The sequence below is a fragment of the Microtus pennsylvanicus genome, chromosome 12 (genome assembly GCF_037038515.1).
Source record: "Microtus pennsylvanicus isolate mMicPen1 chromosome 12, mMicPen1.hap1, whole genome shotgun sequence".
Classification (NCBI taxonomy): domain Eukaryota; kingdom Metazoa; phylum Chordata; class Mammalia; order Rodentia; family Cricetidae; genus Microtus; species Microtus pennsylvanicus.
This window is the reverse complement of record NC_134590.1, coordinates 38,061,048-38,076,771: the sequence shown is the minus strand read 5'-3', so window position 1 is coordinate 38,076,771 and position 15,724 is coordinate 38,061,048. Positions and strand designations below refer to the sequence as shown.

The 15,724-nt window shown below is 38.0% G+C and overlaps 1 protein-coding gene across 2 annotated transcripts in view; it reads right to left on the bottom strand.

Annotated features, from left to right (window-relative positions):
• The window catches only part of Arap2 (ArfGAP with RhoGAP domain, ankyrin repeat and PH domain 2), a 152,675-nt gene that overhangs the window by 113,584 nt on the left and 23,367 nt on the right, over positions 1-15,724 (bottom strand). For both annotated transcript variants that reach the window (XM_075943488.1, XM_075943489.1), the window contains exon 6: positions 5,014-5,083. In XM_075943488.1, coding sequence (XP_075799603.1) covers positions 5,014-5,083 — 70 coding nt within the window. The remainder of the gene's footprint in view (positions 1-5,013; positions 5,084-15,724) is intronic.

The window sequence follows — 15,724 nt, the reverse complement described above, 5'->3', positions numbered from 1 at the left end:
TGCGACCCCTAAGTGCCTGTCTTTTCAGAGGGGCGCCAGCAAAACTGCCTCCTTTTAAGAAAAAACTCTCAAATGGTAGAAGATCTTGGCAAGATGTTTTAGTCATCTGGATGCAAGTACATGAAATGTTTGCAAAGGTATTTAACTGGGATATTTTTAAAGAACGAATCTTGGATAAATTAGTTCTAGGAAATCACATGACTATAAACTTTTAATAACAAACTTTGTGGCATGAATATCTGAAATAACAATAGGCTCATTCCACTTCGAGTGTGAGTGATGATATAGAGAAAACCAATTCAGTGGGAAGGAAAAAAGAATTTCCTTCTTAAATGAGAATAGAGAAAATCCGCCAACAAAGAAACCTGGCAAGGAGATCTTCCTCATTCCTAAATACACTTCTTCAGTAGTTCAATAACGCCAAAGAGAAGACCCGGATGTTGAAGAGAACTGGCAATTAGTTTCTCTATTTAATTTTGGTTATGAGTCAAGTCTTTAACAGCTAAACTATTTGCTTTGTGCGGTTTTTGTTTTATTTTGGCATTTTTTCTTACTGTTTTTGTTTTGTTCTATTTTAACTTATTTTTAAAAGAGAGGGGGTGAACATAAAGTTGGCCAGGGAGGGAGGTGTGAAGGACCTGTGAGGAGTTTATTTGACAAGAACTTTAAGGCATTGAAAAAAGAAATTGAGGAGGATACCAAAAAATGGATGGACATCCCTTGCTCTTGGAATGGGAGGATCAACATAGTAAAAATGGCAATTCTACCAAAGGCAATTTATAGATTCAATGCAATCCCCATCAAGATCCCATTAAAATTCTTCACAGATCTGGAGAGGACAATAATCAACTTTATATGGAAAAACAAAAAACCCAGGATAGCCAAAACAATCCTATACAATAAAGGATTGTCTGGAGGCATTACCATCCCTGACTTCAAACTCTATTACAGAGCTACAGTAATGAAAACAGGGTGGTACTGGCATAAAAACAGAGAAGTCGACCAATGGAATCGTATAGAAGATCCGGATTTAATCCCACAAACCTATGAACACCTCATTTTCGATAAAGGAGCTAAAAGTATACAATGGAAGAAAGAAAGCATCTTCAACAAATGGTGCTGGCACAACTGGATGTCAACCTGTAGAAGAATGAAAATAGACCCATATCTATCACCGTGCACAAAACTCAAGTCCAAATGGATTAAAGACCTCAATATCAGCCCGAAAACACTGAACCTGATAGAAGAGAAAGTGGGAAATACACTACAACGGATGGGCACAGGTGATCGCTTCTTAGGTATAACCCCAGAAGCACAGACATTAAGGGCAACATTGAATAAATGGGACCTACTAAAACTGAGAAGCTTCTGTAAAGCAAAGGACACTGTCACTAAGACACAAAGGCAACCTACTGACTGGGAGAAGATCTTCACCAACCCCACAACAGACAAAGGTCTGATCTCCAAAATATATAGAGAACTCAAGAAACTAGACTTTAAAAGGCTAATTAACCCAATTAAAAAATGGGGCACTGAACTGAACAGAGAATTCTCAACAGAAGAAGTTCAAATGGCCAAAAGACACTTAAGGTCGTGCTCAATCTCCTTAGCAATCAGGGAAATGCAAATCAAAACAACTTTGAGATATCATCTTACACCTGTCAGAATGGCTAAAGTCAAAAACACCAAGGATAGCCTTTGCTGGAGAGGCTGTGGAGGAAGGGGTACACTCATCCATTGCTGGTGGGAATGCAATCTTGTGCAACCACTGTGGAAGTCAGTGTTTCGGTTTCTCAGGAAATTCGGGATCAACCTACCCCTGGACCCAGCAATACCACTCTTGGGAATTTACCCAAGAGATAGTCTATCATATGTCAAAAGCATTTGTTCAACTATGTTCATAGCAGTATTATTTGTAATAGCCAGAACCTGGAAACAACCTAGATGCCCTTCAATGGAAGAATGGATGAAGAAAGTATGGAATATATACACATTAGAGTACTACGCTGCGGTAAAAAACAATGACCTCTCGAATTTTGCATGCAAATGGATGGAAATAGAAAACACTATCCTGAGTGAGGTATCCCAGACCCAAAAAGATGAACATGGGATGTACTTACTCATAATTGGTTTCTAGCCATAAATAGGGGTCACGGAGTCTACAATAGGCGAATCTAAAGAAGCTAAGTAAGAAGGTGAACCCAAGGAAAAACATATAGTTATCCTCTTGGATAAGGGAAGTAGACAAAATTTCCGGGGAGAAAAGTGGGATGTTGGGGGTGGGGTGGGATGGGGGTAAGGGGAGATGGGGAGAGAAAAGGTAGAAGGAAAGGAGGGGGGACTTGGGGAAACAGGAGGATCGGGATAAAGGAAGGTTGGATAGGGGAGCACGGAACCCCATTTCTTAGTTAAAGGACCCACTTTAGGATGGGCAGGAGACTTGACCCTAGAGGGGATCCCAGGTGCCCAAGCTGAGGCCCCCAGTTAGTTCCTTGGGCAGCTGAGGATAGGGAACCTGAAATGACCCTATCCTAGAGCAATACTGACGAATATCATGCATATCACCCTAGAACTTTCATCTGGCGATGGATGGAGATAGAGACAGAGACCCACACTGGAACACTGGATAGAGCTCCCAAGGTCCCAAGGAGGAGCAGAAGGAGGGAGAACATGAGCAAAGAAGTCGGGACCACGAGGGGTGCACCCACCCACTGAGACAGTGGAGATGATCTACTGGGAGCTCACCAAGGCCAGCTGGACTGTTACCAAAAAAAGCATGGGATAAAACTGGACTCTCTGAACATGACGAACAATGAGGGCTGATGAGACGCCAAGGACAATGGCACGCGGTTTTGATCCAACGCAATGTGCTGGCTTGGTGGGAGCCTAGCCAGTTTGGATGTTCACCTTCCTAGATATGGACGGAGGGGGGAGGACCTAGGACTTACCACAGGGCAGGGAACCCTGACTGCTCTTTGGACTGGAGAGGGAGGGGGAGAAAAGTGTGGGGAAGGGGAGAGGGGTGGGAGGAGGGGGAGGAGAATGGGAGGAGGGGGAGGGAAATGGGAGGCTGGGAGGAGGTGGAAATTTGTTTTTTTTCTTTCTTTTCTTTATTCTCCTTTTATCAATAAAAAAAAAGAAACCAGCAAATAAATATGACCCATGTACTGTATAAAAAAAATAATAAAAGGGAAAAACAACAACAAGAAAAAAAGATGTCTTCACGTCTAGGGACACCGAATTCACTGTGTATATCATGGACACATGTGAAACATCAAGATGGTCAAATACGCACATAACAAACTATAAATAGCTGATGAAGAACTAATGATGAAAACATCTGTGCCACCACTTTGCAAACCATGTGGATCTTTAAACCAACTTGTTACTTGATCAAGGTTAAAAATGAAACCAAACAACATGAAGCCTTCTACGGCTCTCAACATGGGTGCAAGTGTATTTGCAGCCCAGGTTATTGTCTATTAGATGTTTACTTTCTGTCTTGCAGAGACACCTCTCTTCAAGCCAAAACAATTTACAAATATTATAAAGTATAAACTTCTAATGAGAAACAATGTTAAATTGGCATGTAATAAATAAAATAGATAAAAGAATGTGGTTATATCTTTAAATTAAAACATTACAGATAAAATATTATTAGGAGGAAAGGGTCTCATTTTAATAAGTTAAAACAGGGTCCATTTTATCAGTTTTACCTTTTCACTGAGAAAATTATCAAACAAAAGTGAAAAGGGTGATACAGAGGTTATCTTCTAAGTTTAACAGCTGAGCACACTGTCCCTCTGTTTCTGAGAGGCATTGATTCCAGAAACTCCTCAGACACCAAGATGAACAAGTGTGCAAATCCTTAACTAAAATTGTATCATGTCTGCATATATCCTGCACTCACCCTCCTGCATTCCTAATCACTCCCAGTTATTTATAATATCTTATGTATGGAAATTCTTTGTAAACTACTGTTTTACTTATTCATTTAGAGCATGATAAGAAAAGGGGATGAATTTGTTCAGTACAGACAGAACTTTTCTATGTATTTCTGATGCACAGTTGGTTCAGCCCACACCCATGCACAAGCTAGGGCATAGAAGCCTGATTGTGTCCCATCTAACTGTATAATATACAGAATTTTCTATGGTTAACTACGCATGCATACAATCACATATACATATTGGCAAATATATATATATATATACATATATATATACATACATACATACATACATACACAGGAAACTATTTTTTACTGTGTTCTGATATAATACATGTTTCTCACAAATATTTGAGCCTATATTTCGTTAGAGGGCCATCCTCAAAACTTAAGAAAACGTTCCTAAAACTCTGCTATGCATTGTGACTCAATTGCACAAGGAATATTCCTTTGCTGCTTTCACCAACAGACGAGATTTTCAGTGAGCTCTTATTACACAGTCCTGTTAGCATCATCTCCCACTCATAAAGCTCATTCATAAAATAACCAGAAATCACTACCTGCTTTGTGAAATAGCCAATGCTTTCTCATGTGAGCTTTTGCATATTCTTTCTGTACATAATTCTTATTCTCTACCATGTCTGCACATACAAACTTATTTTCTTCCAAACTCAAAGCCAACGGAATTTCATCCAAATACTTCTCACTCTCAGAGGATGAGACAACCCCTCCCTGTTTCTCAATTTTCTGTTTGTAATGTGATTTGTTTACATCCCTTAATTTGTAGAGGCAATTTTGTATTCACCTTTACATCACAAAAACATCTCCTATGGTTTATAGAAGATGATAAATAATAAGATAAATAACTATTAAAAGCATAAGCTAAAAAGTTGATTGCTCATGGCTATGAAAAATTAAATTAAGAGTGATTTTTGTCATATTCCAGTTCTTTTCATGTTGATAATGTATTTCCTATTCTTTCACAAGCTGAACTATTAACTAAAGTTTCCTAAAGTGCACTTAGTATGTGTAAAATAATCTTTGAAGACTGTAAATGTACTTACTCTTTCATTGTTGTAGTAAGAAATGCTAAAGCCATCAAATTTCACCCATCTCTTCTGAAACATGCGTTTTCTGTAAAATAAATGAAACTGTTATTTTACATTCCATTACTGTGTACGTGGATTTTAAATGTATTTGTAACATCATTATATTGAGTACATTCCAATGTTCTGTTAGGGAATATACATAACAGGAGGCTACAAGAATGCTCAGGTCTACCTTTATAGCCATGGTACACAGGGAAAATGTGAATAATAATACTTTCTAGTTACATAAAGTATGTATTTTAAAAAGAATGTCAACATTGCTATCACCCACAACAACATTGCTATCATACACAACATTGCTATAATACACAACATTGCTATCACAGCAGTGAGGGTCACTGCTGAGCAAAATGTGAGTCCATGCACCATCATTGAACCACATTCTATCAAGAAGATAAACCTTCAATGAACATACTACACAATGCTCTCATCCCTCATTAAGCTTATGTGCATATCATACTTTACTTTGATCTTTGGCAAATGAATATTATGTTGTTAAGCTAATATGGCTTTGGTAATCGCATTTATACATATGATTTATTGATTTAAAGTAAATGCATTGAAAAATTGCTGCTAAATTAGAGAGTCATTTACAATCTCTTTAAACAGAATACAGTTGAAAGAGGATCATATAAAAGGCAAATGTAGTTTAAAATTCTGACATGAAAATCAAAGGTAAAATAAAATAATTCCATTTTGGAATTTCTACTTTAAAGAAGACTCTTTCTGACTTTACAAGAGATGACTGAGAAGCCTTTGTGCACACACCTTGGTTCTGTTTTGAATTGGTCCCCTCACCCACCAAACCCACACACTCAAGTCTGTAGATTTTGAATGCCTTCTTTCTCCTCTATACACTTCTGGCCTTTACTGATGCCATCGAGATACCCTGTGCTTTTAATAGATACCAAAACTAACCACCTATTTCAGAAAGTGAAACAGGTCAGCATCAAGCATTCCTCCTCCCTCCTATTTTGCAGTATTTAAACACATTTAAGGAGTCGGTATCACTTCCTGTGGCTTTCAGAAGAGTTAAAGATAGAAAAAGAACTTTCTGACCCTGGGAGAGTTTTTCTTCTCAGTGTTTCCCTGCCAAAGGTCTATTATTTGTGTAAAACATAGAAATATTCCCATATTAATCATTAACAAATGTATGGATTTGTTGAGTCAACCAGTTCTAATAACTAAAATGAAGTTCACTAGTGCATACAACCATTTCACATGTAAACACTGAATTAATGATTAATAAGAACATGCAGGGACTTAGCCTCATACAACCACACAGACTACCAGTCATCTTCCACCTGATCCCCTCATCCATCAGCTCCTTCTTAAGGTCTCTTGGCGTGCCCTATCTCTTCTCAAAGCAGAGTTAGTCATCCGGCTTTTCACTTCCAACAATCCAAGGGTTCCCAGATTCCCAGCACTAACAGTTGCGAGGTAAGGTAGAAACCAGTAAACACACATTCCTTACTTCTTGAATAACCTAGCCTCTCTGCATCCACAGTTTTCTTCCAGTCTCCTATTCTTACAAGGCAAGTTTCTTCCATCACATTTCCAACAGTCACTAGGGATCTTGAGAAGTCTGTGTAGAATCCTACCCACCTTACATTGAAAGAGAATATAAGAGCCCAGCAAAACATGAAATTTTCCATTTTAAAATAAATACAAGTGATATCTATGAGGACAACAGTTCTTAAAGCCCTTCTCCATCTCCTCTTTCTTCTCTTACTAATTTTAATAATTATTCCTAAAGCACCTCCACAAAAATTCCTTCTCTGATGAACTAGTACAAAGCCGGCCAGAGAGTTTTCCTCCTACAGCAGTTATCACAATTTCTTTATACATTTGTGCACTTCCTGAACACCATCCTCCCAAACCTCACCTCTGCTTTACAGGGACAAAGTTCAAAAATGCCTCATTCTCTACTTATGATCAACTATGAACACCAAGACCCAAATAAAACACACACACACATACACACACACACACACACACACACACACACACACACACACACTGGTTGAAAGAACTAGGAATATGACTAAGCACAGTCCTTTTAAAACACAGCAGGAAGACAGAAGAAGAAAACATCCACACCCCATTCATATGCAATCACCTTTGTTTAAAACAAGAATTGCAGAAGGGTGGGTGAATTTCTGAAAACCCAGAATTCAATCACAGCCTGCAAGAGCTGCATGTGAAAATGTCAGAAACTATGTTAATACACCTTAATTTGGACCCATAAGTTTTCATTCTTTGTTTTTATGTGTGGAAATGTATAGAATGCTGGCACATGTGTCCATGGCTGTAAAACCCTGAAGTCAAGTGTCTTCTATTACTCTTCACCTCATTTTTTTTCTTTGAGATAGATCCACTGACTGAGCCATAATTTTACCATTTGTGTTAGACTGTGGGCTATGGAGCCCTTGGAATCTGCACATTTCATCGCCAGATCTGAGCTAACAGATGGGAGTAGCCATGTCCAACTTTTTATATGGTTTTGATGAGTCTAAAGACAAGCTCTTCGCAGGCTAAGCCACTTCCCCAGCCTGGATTCACAGGCTCTCACAGAATTCTTTCAAAAGCCAGGAGCATTCAGCAATTTGCTTGACTATATATGTTGTCATCTATACAATTCAAGCTGAAGCACATGCCCTTGGGTTACACACAGACAAAAGAACAGCAAAATCTTTCCTAAGTTTAAAGTCAGTTTAGGGTTCTATGCTGGACTGAATGCATGGCTGACATCCACTGCACTGTCTTGCTCCTGTGTGAGGTGCCAGAGGCCTCAGAGCCTAAAGAAGAAAATGAGGAGGGCAGCGGGGGCTGTTGTGGGGAGACTGAGAGCTCACTGCCCAGAAGGCTAAAGCCTATGCTTTGAGAAAAGAAAAAGAACACATTAGTCATAACAGTCTTAATATGTGAAAGAAAGACTCTCCCGGAAACTATAAAGTTTTCAACTGAAGGTAGGATGTGCTCATCAATTTTTAATCAAGTTTTCTTAAGATTGTTAAATCTCTAAGAATTTTACTATGGAGGCAAGCTTAAGTCCTGGTCTGTAAAGAATAGAATGAGAATCGTGTCGTATGTAGCCAACAGAACACTCTTCTAGAGGAGAAATGAGGTATCTTGCTATCTTATTACAAAATGACACTTCTGTCATGTTGTAAGCCTTTGGGTACTTACTCTGTAGACAGTTCCTCCTGAGTCATATTGCCTCTGTCTAGCCCTAGAACATTCCTTGCCTCTTGGCCTTCCTGTAAAACATATTCAGTCCTTAGAAATTTCCACCTGGCTCCTCACAGTTCATTCCTCTTGTCCTCACGTTCTCGGCTTAAAGGCCATTCTAACCAAATGTCAACGCGGCCCAAGACAGGGTCCTTCAGCCTTCCCTTGTTCTCCTCTTTAATTTACTAATCATAACACTCAGCAAAAACTTTAATTACATATCTGTTTTCATCATTCACTTCCCGTATTATATTTGAGATCCTTAAATACAAAATCATTTGGATTCTGTTTGTCCATATAAATATAGTAAATGTGTACTGTATTGAAAAAGTACACTCAAATTTGCATATTATAAGCAGAAACTAGTAGAGAAACATGATTTCCTTTTATATTTTTGTTTTTTAATACTAAGGATCAGTTTGATTATGTGGAAAAAAATCATTCTAAGACTACCCTGAATTAAGGGGGAAATATGAGTGTCTACAGGAAGCTCCAAAAGCTCATCATTAATTTGAAGTAACTACAAGGACAGTATAAAAGTAAGTATTTTCTTTAAGCAAAATCTCGCCATACCTTCTGCTTTTAGTTTGTGATAACCTCCACTGGACTGTCTGCTTACATGGATTCAACTTTTTAGTTTTTACACATAAATGGACACCTTTGCAATTTTAAGAAGAGTGAATTCTGGGTACCTAACATACAGAGTAGTGATTATAGTTAATGATAAATTTTTATGCAAAGTTGGATAAAAGAATAGCTTTTAAGTAGGCCAAAACTGGATAAAAGAAGAGCTGAAGTGTGTGAGACAACACCGTGTAAATAATGCTCTTTGTGGTGACTGGTTCGCAGTGTGTACACGCACCAAATCATCCCCTTGTGTATACAACGTATCATGGTTATCAATTATAGTTATAAAAAGCTAAGAAAAAATAAATATGGCTTGTTAGTGATATATTTATTGATATTTTTCATTTAATTTAAAATAATCAATATAAGATACATTTATAAGATGAATATTGACTTAACACTGCATAGTCTATGTTGCTGATTAAATATGCCAATATCCAATGAGCTATTTTCTGCATGTAAATGTCAGTACTGAACTCTAATAATAATATACGGCAAGACAAAATAATAAAAGGTAATTACATCCTCTTGTAGTTTTATGCTACTTCATAGTAAATATAAAGTTGAATTTAATAACACAATCTTACAAACTTAACAAATATTGACATTTGTTAAATGTCAACAAAATAATAAAAGATCTTGAGAAGTCTTTGCTTCTAAATTCCTATGTAAATTTTTATTTTTAAAGTTAAATTAATTTAATTTTGGCTGGTCATGACAATGCATGGTAAGTAAATATAATACTGAAGAGGTATGACAGAAAATTTATTAGTTGGAGGACAGTCTAGTAAGACACATCCTCTCTGTTTTTTTTGTTTGTTTGTTTATTGTTTTTTAAGTACTTTAAGGTTTTCTGTGTGGTAACACCTATGCTTGGAACTTCATTTACTAGAGACTAGAGAGATATTTCAAAGAATATCTGTCATTCAAGCATAAATACTGGGGGTCATGTTTATAGCACTCCCATAAATGGCACATTGGTCTGGAAGCTTATCTGTATCCTTGCATTTGGGAAGTAGATACAGGAGGATAACCAGAGCAAGATGGATAGCCAGAATGGCTAAATCACTGATCTCTAGGTTCACATGAGAAACCCTGCCTCAATATAAAATATAGAAGGAAGATCAAAAAAGATTACTAGTCTCCACACAAACTCCCACAAGCATGCATGTGCACTACACACGCATGTAATATACAAATGTATATCACAGACACACACACACATTAACGATGCATTCAGCAGCTTAATTGGCTTCATGAAATTCTAAAATCAATAAAAAGGAATTATGAAAGGCAATGCCATGTTAGCCCGTGTTCCTGGTGTGATGCAATGCAAGTTAAATGAGACACAATAATGCATTACGGGGAAGAAATATTAAAGTTCCGGTCAGTAACACACATAATGCTTTGTTCCAGGCACTGTGCCAAACCACTTACAAACATTAACACATTTAATCCTCCAAACAATCAAAGGAGAAAAGTTAGCCTTACAGATTCAGGCACAGAGCCACAGGTAAATTATGTAATCCCTCCCCATCACACTACCAATAGACACTCTCTTCCTGAGCACTGCTTTCTTAACAGCTACCCACAACAGTCTCCAGGACATCTAATGCTGCATAGCCCAGCCATGTTGCTAATGAGCAGGAAGTGATAGCGTTTGACCTCCATACAGTTTATATGTTAGTTCAACTTTGGAAACTGTTCCACAGATCCTTTGGGAATAAACATAACACAGACAGGAAGTATGTTAGCCTGGGTTTTAGCTTCTTTTATTTTTAGCATTCTGAAGAGAAACATTTCTTTAAGAAGCCTTCTCAGAATAATTTATAAGGCTTGTGAAGTATCACCAGTTTTTCTATAAACTCTTCCCTTGAGCTCTGGTAGGACAAGTGTTTTGAAGTTTCAATTGCTTTCATAAAAACAGCTTGCACTCCTGTTGTCAAGTTTTGTCTCAAAATGTGTATCTTAGAAAGCTTTCTTTCAAAGCAGTGTAAATGCGTGCAATTAAATCCCTGTTTATGAAGGAGTCACACAAAGGTACTCTCTTTTAAACTCACTGTTAAGGGCAGCAGGAATTGGGATTTTTGTTGTTGTTGTTGCTGCTGGTGGTAGTGTTGTGGTAATTTTATTTTATTATGTTTTATTTTGTTTTGTTTCGAAGTTGACACAGTCTCACCATGTAACTGTGGCTTGTCTGAAACTCACTATGTAGACCAGGCTGGCCTGGAACTCATGAAGTTCTGACTCCTAAGTGCGAAGACAAAAGGCATGAGTCACTACACATGTCTTTGTTTTATTCTTTTAAAGATTACATCCTTAACCTTAAATAAAAAGAGTTTTAATCTAATAAGCATGCTAAGCAATAACATTAACAAAGTATGAGGTACTTTGTTACCTTTAAGATCCATAACAAGAATGACCCTGAAGCCATCTTGTCAAATGTATGCCTTCTACGAATCATGGTATTTATACTCAGACTATATGTCGCATTTATTCTAAATAACATCAAAGGGAAACTCAGCATGCTATTGATGTCATCTTCCTTCTTTGCATAATCTTAAAATAAATGCAGTCCTTTCTGAGCCACTGCTCAGTAACTATCCAGGTTGTCTGTCTACAACACTATTGTCTCGACATCTACATTTTTATTTACCTAGTTATTCATCTTAGTTTGTAATTCATGTCTCTAATTTCTCTCTAAAGGGTGAAGCTTTTAAAGGATTTGGTACTAAGAATGAAGTAATTTCAACCAAAGTAGGTGAAAAATGATTCTCCAGTATTTCTATAAAATGTCAGCAGTTTTACAAAGGGCATTTCCTCACTTTTAAGCAAAACCAAGCATTAGTTTCTAAGAATATCTCACCAGATGCTCTGGACAACAGAATAAACACAGACTTTTATTCAGACCCAACTTCCAGTTCTTACATTTAAGTCATACTGTGAAAAACAAGTGTTTAGCAAAAAATTTCAACAACGCAAGAGTTTTAGAAGTAAAGGTGAAAGGCCAATTTTTATTTTTTGAACTTGCTAGTACATTAGTATTTGTATATGTTTATAAAGTAGAAGGTAGATGTTTCCATTTAGGCATATATTTATTATGACTAACTCAAGGTGATTAATGTATTTACCATCTTAGACATGTGTAATTTTGTGGTAGTCCCTAACTATCTTCTCTTTGAACTATATCATTGTGCTGATTCAATTCACATTGCTAAGACATGAACACCAGAGTTTACTCCCATCCAAATATAACTCAGTACTGCTTGAGCAACCTTGACCCTTTCTCCCTTGACTCTCTCCCTCTGGTAACCAATATTCTACACCCAGCTTCTAGGAGACTGACTTTACATTTCAAATCTAAGTCATGTTGGCTTATTTCACTGCACACAAAACCATCCAGCAATATCCTTATTGTCAGAAATGTCATAATTCCATGTGAATCCTGAGTTGTATGTGTATGTACATGTGTGTATGTGTGTGTGTGTGTGTGTGTGTGTGTGTGTGTGTGTGTATATATATATATATATATATATATATATATATATATATATATATACATGTTCATGTGAGAATAAACTCTGAAGGAAGAAGAGTTGCCATATATTTCTGTCTGCATCTTTGCTTGTTTAGAAAACTTTCTGACTTAAAAAAATGTGCTTCCAGGAGCAGTCAAAGGGACTGGGCTCTCCAAGACCAAGGTGAACAGATGACTTCTTTACCTTATGTCTGCCAAGATAAGAAAATGACTAGCACTTCCTGCCAGTAACAAGGCCGAAGTTCATCGGCAATAAAAGTAAAGGGACAGAAGACTGAGGTTTGCTGAGCACCAATTAAGAGTATACTCCAAGGATCCTCCTACAAAGCTGACCTTGGTCTTGAACTTACAGTAGGAGGAGGGAAATGCAGGTGCTGAGCTCTCTGCAGGTTTGAGTGACATTCTGAAAGAACAGAGTCTTGGCAATTCTAATTTAGCTGTCTGGCTCCCATGACCTTTTGCATTTTTCTTCAGTCAGACTGAATTAGTCAGTTTACTTTAACGGAAACTAAAAGCAATATGTCCCCCCTCAGACGGCAGCTAAAGGGTTCTGTCTTCTTGTCGCAGCCTTTATAGGTAATAACTCATTTGTAAAATACACAGCTGTTTCACCAGTATAAAAAAGATGATTATAATCAAGGATTTTGATTCAACTTTCAGTTCAACCAAGTAATTGCTACTTAACATTTTGGTCAGAAAAAATAAACGTGCCAGATTCCCACAATCACCTTCCACTGCCAGCCTTATGTTTGGAGAGCGTCACAGGGACATCTGAGATAGCCACATTCCTGCATCAGAGTGGGAAACTGCCTATTCGCACAGCCCAGGTCACTGGACACTGGCTGAGAAATCACTCCCAGACAAAGGCACAAGCATCATGAATTCTAAACTCCCAAGCAAGACACAGGTTGGACTCGCCTGGTCTGACCCAAGGCTTGTTTGATCTGACCTTCCCTTGGTATCTGACTACTGAGTTTGTTTTTACATTTCCCATCTTTCTCTATTTAACTGGAAGTCTAATTTCACTGACCGCCCTCCTCCCCCCACCAGTCATGGAGCATTTTCTTCTTTCATTTATGATAAAATGGTATCAACAACCACTTTTGGTCTTCCCGCTGCTCTGTCCCACTCAGCAGTATTTCCTCACAGCACCTGCCTCCAAGCAATTTCCCTCCTGACAGCTTTAGAAGTGTTTCTTCTAAAATGCCACTTCAAAGTATTATCCGTGTCCAACAACAAACGATGCTCCCTCCCTCTCAGACACCTCTGAAGGAGCATTACTCAAGGCCCTGCTAGCTTACAGCTGTACTCTCTGCCCCCCTCTCTGTCAATGGTCTATCATTTCATATTTGTTTGCTGCTTTTAGTGGAGGCCAATGAGGCATCTTGATCCTGTACGTAGCCCTCCATTGATTCCTCAGCAAGCAGATTCACTAACTGCTTTCTGTGTTCCCCTCATATGTTCAGTCTCCATCGTCCCCGGCTCTTGCTGCCATGTCAGGCCGTCCCATGATTTGAAAAACAATTTTAAGAACACAGTCATCAAAATTAAAAAAATAAAATCTTAGAAGATCCTGTCAGGTGAAATGTGAATTTCTTAATATATATCTTTGCTTTCCTAAATACACTGAAATTGTTACTCTATACACACAAACACTCATAAAAGAGTACGTTTAAATGTGAGAAAGTGTGTCTGTATTATGGATGGTCTTGAAGGTTTCAACATGCATCTCCTAGAAACTGTATAGCACAATCAGGCATGTTCTCTGTCCTTTATAACTACCTGCATTCCTCTTCCAAGTTAAAAATTGGAGAAATGGCAGGATAAAATATATGCAGTCTTTGAAGCCTCTGACTATACAGGTATAAAAGGACTGAGATTATTAATTACAAGTGGGGAGGAGTTGGTCCTCACAATCCAATCAGATATTTTTAAAACCAAGTATCACCAAATATGTTTTATTTGTGTTTTGTCATACTTGAAACACTAGTAACAGCTCAATGTTTAAATATTTTTCTGGAAAAATTAATATATAAGTTCTGTATTTACATTATTTTGAACCCTTGTTCTCCTTCAATTCCTCCTTTGTCTCCTCCTCTCCCTTTCAAACTCATGATAGCTTCTTGAGTTATTATTGAATGAGCGTGAGTAAGTGAGTGAATGAGGGTGTGTGTTTGTGTGTGACCACCCCATAGGATTGGATAATCAGAAGATTGTATCTACACAAGATTGATTTTTCCCTCTCTCAGCAGCTATTAATTTCATATAGCTCTTCTTCTACATGAGAGCAGTTTTCCGATTCCCCTCATCTGTGCTGGAATGTCAACTGGTAGGTATTCTCATTGTGTTACTCTTATTTAGGTAACCACATTTTTGAGATTTTATGGATGCAGCTCACTTGTCACATATAGAAGATAGCACCTTGCAATCGATATCCTGGTTTGCTGCTATTACAATCTTTCTAACTCCTTTTGTCCCATGTTCTCTGAGCCTTACGTACAGGAGCTAGGCACCCTGTGATTAGTTGTCTGTATTTTAATCAGTCATGGCTTTCTGTAATGGTCTCTTTCTACTTCAAAAAGTAGTTTCTTTGATTATGGCTGAAAGCAGCATTTAGCTATGTATATATGGATAAGTATTCAGAGCAATTAGGAATTATGCTGGTTTAGGAATATGCAATACTAGGCTCTCCTCTAGGATACATGGCCTCATTGCCAGCTGTCTGTGTATACACACATGACTTGCCTTCTCTTAAACAGATAGGCAGCCACTGGCTACATGTGTGACCTGTGCCCACCTCCAAAATATAAGCGGCATTATTGCACCTTTGGGAAAATCTTGCTATGCTAATCATTGTCGTGGTTTACAGGCGTTATGGTTGGGTTGGACTACTGGTTTTTTTCTTCTACCGTGGGAGCTTGCAAAGCACCTTCAGGTACTATGAGAGCTAGTCCTCAGAAAGGAAACACCAGGTCAGTTCATGCTCTGTTCATCCATGTCTTGTATCAGAAGTGTGTAGTGTCTTCAGCAATAAGGACTTACCTTCAAATTCTGGGGCAAACCAAGGGGAATGGCAACAGCCAATACTGTTTTATGAGTCTCTTGGATTCCTTTTTTTTAAGCTTCTTCCATATATTTTTCCCTATAGTATTGGGGGATCGAAGCCAAGACTCTGTGTGTGCTAAGATACATTTCCCCAAACAGCTTTGCTATATAACTTCCCAAACCATTAGTCAGTCTCAGCTGTGCTACATTCAAGCTACTCAAACT